Source organism: Solanum dulcamara, chromosome 2, assembly GCF_947179165.1.
Source record: "Solanum dulcamara chromosome 2, daSolDulc1.2, whole genome shotgun sequence".
NCBI classification, from domain to species: domain Eukaryota; kingdom Viridiplantae; phylum Streptophyta; class Magnoliopsida; order Solanales; family Solanaceae; genus Solanum; species Solanum dulcamara.
Window position 1 is genome coordinate 11,253,814 of NC_077238.1, and position 9,208 is coordinate 11,263,021.

The window sequence follows — 9,208 nt, forward strand, 5'->3', positions numbered from 1 at the left end:
AATACTATTGTGATAAACTAATTTACTGAAAACATAGCTCGCAGAATATATATAAATATAGATATTAAATTACGCACAAAAATGCAATATTGAATTATTTTAATTCAAAAAGAGCATTTCATTTTTTTTTAGAAAAGATTTTATAGATATACTAGTAAAAGACCTTACAGTCATTGTTAAATATTCCCCAAAATCAAATAGCTTACACATACATTGACTACATGAACACATAGCACAAAGAAAGATTGTGGTGTGATGATAAATAAAAGGACATTCTGGTGCACTAAAGCTTCCGTCATGCGCAAGATTCGACTACAAGGCTTGAACCCGTGACCTTCTAATCACATGGCAGTAAAATATTTTTAAATAAAAATTTTGGATTTCAGTTTTGAAAATAAAATAATATTTAATAGAGAGCAATATACCTTTTTTAAATAGACTTTTCGGATTTATATTTTTTTTAAAATGAACACAAAGCATACTGCTTGTCTTTTTCAATAAATAATTTATCATGTTCATAACTCCAAAGCAGCAAAATCCACATAAAAAGAGCCACGAAGTGAATTTCCTAGTCACACCAAAGATACTCACGAGTCACGTGTGTACCATATTATATGGACGATATTGGAAAATGAAAATTATTTTTTTAAGAAAAAGTATAAATAAAATCAATTTGAATTTGAGATTGCTATTCGAAATCTTAGTAAAACTCTAAATTTGTTATTTCATATTTGCTTTTTATGAAAAAATGTCATTTGATCGGCGAAGTAATGTAAACCCAATGATTTAAAATAAATCAAAGATATTAAAGTATCCATGAACCAGGAAACATCTTTTTAATTGTCAAAGTCAAACTGAATAAACCAAAACGATTTTAAATGAGACAAACAAAAAAGGAAGAAAAATGATTCAATAAATAAAATTGCAGAATGTTTGAAAAACGCTCTTGAGAATTTTTATTTGATTGTATTGAGAGATTCAATAAATTAAAATTTCCTTATTGATCTAAGTTATTTCGACGCAAGTGGATCATTTATAATGAAGAAAATGAACTTCAAGAGAATAATTTAAGATTTTTGCAAGAGTGAAATCATGTCCACCTACATTATCAATTTTAACGTCCTATATAACCGATTTGTCTTTTCAATAGTTTAAAATTCTTTTTCATGAACAAATGATTTTTGAATGGAGGATGAAATTTGAAGTTACTGTTAAATAAATAATTTATCAACTTAATTGTTTAATTAGAGTTGAAATGAAAAATAAAAAAGAAAACTAGGGGCGGTCCATTTATCTAGTGAGCATGCTAGCTATGGCTTCATTCGAAATTAATAACTTAGATTTAATCACTATATAAGTAATAGATTTTAAATCTAGTAAATTGAATGAGACATGTTCTTTTTCTGTTATGGTACACACTGAATAAATCCGCTTATGTAACGCAAATATTGGTGAAAATTCAATGTCTCAAAAATTTAAGGGCTCCTCCGCAAGGTTCGTCCATGGAGAGTGAGTCAGGACCTAAGATCAGGCCAAAAGGCGTAGTCGATGGATAACAGGTGAATATTTTTTTACTACCCCTTATTAATCTCGAGGGACAGAGGAGGATAGGTTAGCCGAAAGATGGTTATTGGTTCAAGAACGTAAGGTGTCCTTGCTTTTTCAGGGTAAAAAGGGGTAGGAAAAATGCTTCGAGCCAATGTTCGAGTATCAAGTGCTACGATGCTGAAGTAACCCATGTCATACTCCTAGAAAAAACTTGAACAACTTTAAACAAGAGGGTAATTGTACTCGAAACCGACAAAGGTGGGTAGGTAGAGAATACCTAGGGGTGCGAGACAACTCTCTCTAAGGAACTCGGCAAAATAATTTCGTAACTTCTGGAAAAGGGGTGCCTCCTCACAAAGGGGGTCGCAGTGACCAGGCCAGGGCGACTATTTACTAAAAAACAAGTCTCCGCAAAATCGTAATACCATGTATGGAAGATGACGCTTGTCCAGTGTCGGAACGTCAAGGAATAATTCTTAAACTACATAGGAGATGTAAATCGCACTAGGCAAATCAGGTGTGACAAACTCTATTGAGAAAGCGTTGATTAGAGGAATCAGTCATTGGCCTCTCTTACAGAATACCACGTGTTGCACTAACTTAACCACCCTTGTTATTATTATTATTATGACCGTCTTTATTTGGAGATTTGACCCAAGTGGTCCCTTCATCCATCTAAGGCCACTCTACTCATGCATACACCATGATAAAAACTTTAGGTCATGTACCTAAATTTTGATTTTTGACATAAAGCTTTTACCTAATAATCTCTCTTTCTTTTTCACTTTTTATGATTGAATTGGTGACCAAAATGAAAATGGGATTTATTTGTGCAAAGAAGTTGACATCACTAAAGTCAATAATCAAAGTGGCTATTTACGTAAACTCAAAACATCCTCATCAATACCCCCCCCCCAAACACACGTGGAAGATTGTCTCAAATTGGGCCCTTTCACCAAATGGTCCAATTTTTCATGATTTGGACCTCTCATTTTTGTCTTTTTTATTGATTGGATTAGAAATTTGGACCCACTTTCCAGAAAATTCAATTTGTTCTGGACCTGGACAAAGGCTAGCATATACAAGAAGGATAAGTATTGGAGTAGTTAGTTTCAACCATATTTGATGTCTTCTTGGAACACCCAACTTGAACGAGTAAAACTTGATGTAATGTCACGAGTCATTTGGTAGCTGGTTAGAATTATGTATGTATTATTAATATAAATATTAATTGTGTATGTATTAGTTATACATGTATTAGCTATTGAATCTTCTACCTCACATAGGATAATACGTTAATTCCCTCATAACTTAAACATGTATTAGTTATGTGGATTTTTAAATTGCAAACAAAATGTCGTATTTATTTCATACATAAATAACTTACTTTTTAATTAGCTATCAAATATTGTTTAACTTATACAGAAATGAATACATAGACAAGTCACATCTTTACTAGCTACCAAACGACTCATTTTAGAATTTCGACTAATTCGAATAAGATCTATTAAAGAAAAAACGATTCCACTCATAGGGCTTGAACCCACGAACATTTGATTAAAGGTGCGACGAGTCTTATTCATTACGTAATAACCTTTGGTGGTTTACTTTTAACCAATGCCTTTTCTTTCTTTCTAGAAAGGAAAAATAGTCTCAAAATGTTGGCATCATGATTTGTCACAAGCCATTTAGCTAGTGAAAATTAAGGAGGAAAGTGAGAATGACCTTTAAATTCTGAATGAGACGCGCTACAATACGCTAGAAGAAATCATTCCGCCTATTTAAAATCAATCTGTCAAGATCCAAATTCGAATTAATTTATAATTTATTTCCTCATTTTTTGGTACAATGTAGAACAAATTGAAAGAAAAAAAAAACAATTGTGGAAAAAAATCCATTTTTTCTATCCTTATTTTGGGTCTGTCTTTATTTATTTTGTTAATCTTCTGTTCATAACTGTTAGGACACTTCTGTTGAAATTTTCTATATGAAAAATGGCTGCTTCCTAAAATTATACCACCTTTAATTATCACAAAGCATATCATCCAGATTAATTTTCTTAGAGTTAGCTTCTTAACCCTTTGTATTACTTTTTTTAATTTAAAAGTTAACACATTTAGAAAGTATATGAAGTACCTAACCACAATTATTCAAATGAAAAAAACATACAAACCTGATAAAATAGTTATTGAGATTTTACTAGCTCTTCAATGATAATTGTGATTGGCATTCCTTGTTGTTTTAATAAAAAAATATAAAAGAAGAATTAATCTAAATAGCAAGCACGTATACCCAGTAGCTTAAACTAAAAACAACCAATAGAGATAAATTATATATATATATATATGTATAATTTATATGTATATCAATGTATAATCTATGTATGACGGGTTAGGAAAAGTAAATCCGGTCGACTATTTAGGTAAATAGTAATTTTTCACATATTCAAATTTATTAGTGCTTGAAAAAAATATATTCTATTGGTGCTACTTTCAAGGAGTCTTCATTTTATAAGAAGTTAAGAGTAAAAAAAAAAAAGAAAGTGAAAATGGTGTTGGTTCAAGAATTTTCTACTTATCAATGATTTCTTAGCCATTGATATCAACTTAGTGAGGGGGACCAACTAAGTGTCAATGAAAAGGATAGAAAATGTTTGCTCCATGGAATTTCTACTTGAGTATTTGGAAACCTTAATGCTGATATATAAAGGAACACTTCTGAAAGAAAAAATAAAATGAAGGTCAATAATTATGTTGCTTTTTACGTTTGGCATATTTATTTTTGGACCATTCCAAATTATCACCATAAGAAAACACCTTTCACATAATTCTTTTTTTTTTTGGAAAGTATTGATAGCCACTTAAAGGGGTCACACTTTTAGAATATGAGATATAGTACTAACATATTCTTTTTGTTGCATTTATTGAGTGAAGTCTCACAAGTGTGAATTAGTAAAATATTTCCAATGATTGTGTGTAATTGATAAAGTTACTGCCATGTGACCAGGAGGTCAGGGTTCAAGCCTTGAAAACAGCCTCTGACAAAAATGCAAGATAAGGCTGCGTACAATAGACCCTTGTGGTCAGGCCCTTCCCCAGACCCTGCGCATAGCGAGAGCCTTAGTGCACCGGGCTGTCCTTTTTATTGTGTGTAATTAAAGTACTATTAATTCATTGGACTTACATAAAAATTAGAAATTGGGAAAGCTTCTACTTCAAGTACCTTAGCATGAAAGCATGAGAGGAAAGCAAAAAAGAGAGGTAAAAAAGCATATTTTATTTTTATGTTGCCCATATGTAACTCACTGTTCTATTTAGGCTTATAGTCCACAGAGATTTAATACTTCTACTTGGCTACTTCCATGTAACCAAATCATATTAAAAAGTCAAGCCCATTTTCAAGGCTGCACATACAAGAGCACATATACACATTTTGACTCTAGAGATATAGTAATATGGATTACTCTTGAGAAAAAAATAAGATAGTTGATGAATATTCAGGTTGCAAGACATTAAACCAACTTTCTAAAGCTAAATTATCTATGGAAAAACTATCTTGATAACACAGGCTCATAGGGAGAATCAACTAGTGTAATGCTGGGATATTTCGAACACCATTAAGTAACCCCGTTAGCACGAATAATGGATAAAAAATGAAGAGAACTCAAAAATAGTATCTCAAAACTCATATCTTAAAAGAGGATTACAAAAAAACATCAGCTAACAACAGGATGATCTCTATACAGTCAGAAAGTTGCTCCAGCATTAATTTGACTATGCCTAGGCATCCACTTCCCTGCATTGAAGATATGTGTATGGAACCTCAATATGCCTGAAGCAGGATTGAACATCAAAATTTCAGTGAACTTATTCATCATCAGATGAATCTGAATCAGCTGCCATCCTCGCATCGTCTTCAACAGTTGTGTCCTGCATGAACATCAGATGACATTGATCATTCGCAAAGAGGGAGATTATCCTACCACCCCTAATAAGCATAAAGGTCCAATCATTAGGATTATTAACTAATAAGAATTGTGAGTATGAAAAAAAGTTTTAAATCTAGGAGAACACTTCACTATATATTAATATGTTGGACCCCCCCCCCCCTTCTTAATATAATAATATAATGATTCATAAACAGGAGCTTCTCCTATGTCGTGTCAAATTCGAAAGCATGGTGTCTCATAAATTCAGAATCTTAGGAGTAAGTTATCCTTACCGGATTCTTATCCCAGTCCTTTAACTTGGGATTAGTCAGCATGTAATTATCACGTAGAGGAGCCCACGAGGGACCTTCATCTTCCAAAGAATTGGATGCACCAGCCTGCATGAAATTAAACTACAGAATAAGGGACAAAAGGCAATAACCTGAATGAAAATGACTGGCCTGCATAGGGTGAATCTTGAAAAAGTTCTTTTTTTGGACAAGAACTTGAAAAATATCAAGTCCCCCATGTTCAAGTTGTTTCTTCCTTCCTACTCACAAAATGATTGGTAATTGTAATGAAGCATCACAATATATAACATTATTTGATGAATCTTTGATTTATGAGAAACTCATCCAAATGTGAAGCAAATGTAACAATGAAAAAAATTATATTAAATATAAATAAAGAACGAACTATAGACGGCATGAAAATACTTTTTTTTGATACAAGTCATTTTGGCTCATCCCTTCCCCTCCACCAGACTCAAAGAACAAAAGAAAATGATGGCCCAAGACAAGATTACTATACGAAAAGATATTACAAAATAATGAGAGAAAATTTCCCAAATGTTCATAATTCTAAGAGAGAGAAAAAAAATTGACCTTTGATACAGTTGTTTGTGATGGTGTCTTGCCCAATTCAGAGAAAAAGACTTCTCTTCGCCGCTTCTTTATTGCTGTACATCAGAAAATAGAAGTTATTGTATTGGATACAAAATAACAGCTCTTAAGGTTAATTTTTTCCAAACTATTCCCAATTGAATTATCAAGAATTTGTTATCAATTGCAGTTTTAAAGATGAAAACTTGCAGTTGGTTCCATTCTTACTTCTATCATGTGAACAGTGAAACGGCATGTGCAGAGTTCTCAGTTTTTTTAAGAAACAATCATTTTTTATAAAGAAAATTGAGAACTAATCATATAATCCATGTATCAGTATTCTGCCCTTACCTTTCTCATCTTTTGCCCTTGAGGGATTTAAGCCTTTTTGAGCATGTTGTGCTTTGTTAACCTGTATCACATACACAGATAAATTTGAGCTCGCTGAAAGTAGCAAAAAACCTTTTATAAAACAGAAGCATTAAATTTGAAATGTGTACGGCAACTTACAGCATTGAATAACTTGACAACTGATAGTCCCATAAAGCCCATAAAAATCAAGGACCAAGTTAGTTAGAGGGTCTCATAGAAAGGTTATTCATGCATTTGTAATACTAATATAAATTCCGAAACAAGAAGAAGAAGTTGATTACCTCCCTTTGTTGCAACTCCTATCAGAGACTTTTCATAGGAGTCCAAGAAATTTTCAGGTTTCACATGTCCCTTCTCTCTTATCTTTTACACAGATGTCAAAGTTTAGAACAAGACCCATCCATACACTAAAAAAAAGAAACTTAGCAATTAAATGAAACCAGACAGAATTACCAAGTGTTTTTCCTTTTTTGCCTCCCCCTTAACCTTTCGGTCTACATCTTCTTCAGCAAGCTTCTCCGCAACAAGCTTCTTGTGTGCTGATAAGACAGGGCCCTGCAGGTTAGGTTCATCAAACCCACATATTTACCATAAGTTTCTCCTAACACTTCCTATCTGCAGTTAGTAAGAGCTTTTATTGTATAAGTTCATTAGAATCTAGCTTACATACTAGTAATTGAATACATGCATTGAAAGGGGTAGAAAGCAGGTCGCTCACCAGTATATCATCAGAAGCAGACTTCTTTAGTATCTTCTTGAACGCCAATCTGAATGCGTTACAACCATCTATGAACTTAGTAATTCCAGGCTGAACTTCCCCATCTTCATCTTCGGATATCTCAATTTCCTCATTGACATCCTCTTCTCCATCATCTGCCCATTCCTCGTCAAAACCCTCCTCCTCTTTACGATATGATGTGGATTTATTTCTACTATATGATGTGGGTTTCTCTTTACCATATGATTTAGGCTTCTCTTTACCATAAGATTTGGGTTTCTCTTTACCATATGATGTGCGTTTAGCTCTAGTTACAGGGGCAGGCTCCACATCATTATCATCCTCATTATCGGAGTTATAGTCTCTTGCTCTCTTCTCGAAAAGCTTCTTCATTTTGTTGTCTATTTTTACTCTTTTTTCACTAAATGACACACCCTTTTGCTTCTTCTTTCCCTTACCTCCTTTCTTCCTGTGCTCCATCTTTCTTTTCCTAAAAAAATTTCCAGCTACTGAAACCGACTGCAATTCTTCAGCCATAATGTTCAATCCTACGTTTACACAGCTTAAGCTGCAGCATGAGAAATTAGGGTCAATTTCATCTATATGCTCATTCTGCAACTTGAAATCTTAATTAACCACAAGATTTCTTACAAGAAGAAAAAGAAACAGCACACAAAAACACAACCTAGATAGACATAAACATAAATTACTTTGTGTAGACTAGAGCAGCTGCATAATTAAGGGTTTATTCGTTTAAACTAATCAAATTTAGCTTCAAATACTCTGCATCCCCTACAATGTATTCCTTTTATCATTTTAATTTGAGAAATTTATAAGCAACAGTTTCCATGAGAATCAATACACACCAAGGGCGGCTCAACCCTAAAAGATAAGCCAAAACCCCCCAAATTCAGTTCGAAAAAGGAAGCTCAACATACCGAAGATGCACAAAAAAAGGAATAAATTCGACCGATTAAACGAAGAACCAAAAGCACTGAGCAGAAAAAAGATGAAGGAGATACATACCGCAATAGCACACTTGGGAAGAAACCCTAAGTAGAATATAAAAAAAATATGTATTTATTGGTATAGTTTGTTGCTAACGTTTTACTAATTACTATGCACATATTTTTGAAATTTTAATATTGACTTTGTAAGATTGCTGAGATGTTTTATTAAACATTTCAAGCTCAAATTAATTAAATTATCAATTAATTAAATTTAAATATTTTAATTTTAAATATCTTTTAAAGGTAATAATCATTATAATATAAATTTTTGTAATTTAAAGTATTACGAAATATTATATTAGAAAAATAATAATACTCTAATTGGTATATTCAATGAAGTGAAGTCTTATTTTATTTTAAAACACTGGTATAATAATTTTGATAGTTCATTTAACAATTAATTCTATTAAAAAAAATTAAAACTATAATCAATAAGAGAGATTTAAACATTTTTATTGTTATGTAACGTATAACAATTTATATATATTTATGTCTTTTTTTATTAAGGTAACTTTGTATTAAAATCAGTATTTAGATAGGATTGAAAAAGCCAATTTACAAATGTAATAGATACAGAATATACCAGATTAAAATCCTAGGATATCTAGGATTGATTAAGTATCACTCGAAAACAGTTTAGTGCACCAAAAACATAAAAACAAAATGCATTTTAGCTTAATATCCTGTACTAAACTCCCTCTATCCTCAAAACATCTATAATTTCCTTACTCTCAAATAGTCCACCAAATAC

General features: G+C 32.2%; 1 protein-coding gene across 3 annotated transcripts; it reads right to left on the bottom strand.

Annotated features, from left to right (window-relative positions):
- Nucleotides 1-5,134: 5,134 nt before the first annotated feature.
- Nucleotides 5,135-9,208, bottom strand: LOC129880321 (uncharacterized). Of its 3 annotated transcripts, none has more exons than XM_055954299.1 (9): nucleotides 9,187-9,208; nucleotides 7,448-8,015; nucleotides 7,183-7,284; nucleotides 7,011-7,092; nucleotides 6,868-6,887; nucleotides 6,709-6,769; nucleotides 6,361-6,434; nucleotides 5,770-5,874; nucleotides 5,135-5,477 (listed from the first exon to the last, which is right to left on the bottom strand). In XM_055954299.1, exons 2-9 carry the CDS (start codon nucleotides 7,982-7,984, stop codon nucleotides 5,415-5,417), a joined length of 1,044 nt encoding a protein of 347 aa, XP_055810274.1. In that variant the 5' UTR covers nucleotides 7,985-8,015; nucleotides 9,187-9,208; the 3' UTR covers nucleotides 5,135-5,414. The 3 variants fall into 3 exon arrangements, with proteins under 3 accessions (XP_055810274.1, XP_055810275.1, XP_055810276.1); XM_055954300.1 differs by lacking the exon at nucleotides 9,187-9,208 and adding an exon at nucleotides 8,474-8,563; XM_055954301.1 differs by lacking the exon at nucleotides 9,187-9,208 and adding an exon at nucleotides 8,386-8,409.

Bases quoted from the DNA above. Each gene is read 5' to 3' on its own strand.
- LOC129880321 (XM_055954299.1), bottom strand. From the start codon at position 7,984: ATGGCTGAAGAATTGCAGTCGGTTTCAGTAGCTGGAAATTTTTTTAGG. The intron at 7,285-7,447 runs GTGAGCGACCTG...CCTAACCTGCAG, and splicing joins CTGCTTCTGATGATATACTG to GGCCCTGTCTTATCAGCACA. The intron at 5,478-5,769 runs GTAAGGATAACT...ATGTTCATGCAG, and splicing joins AGGACTGGGATAAGAATCCG to GACACAACTGTTGAAGACGA.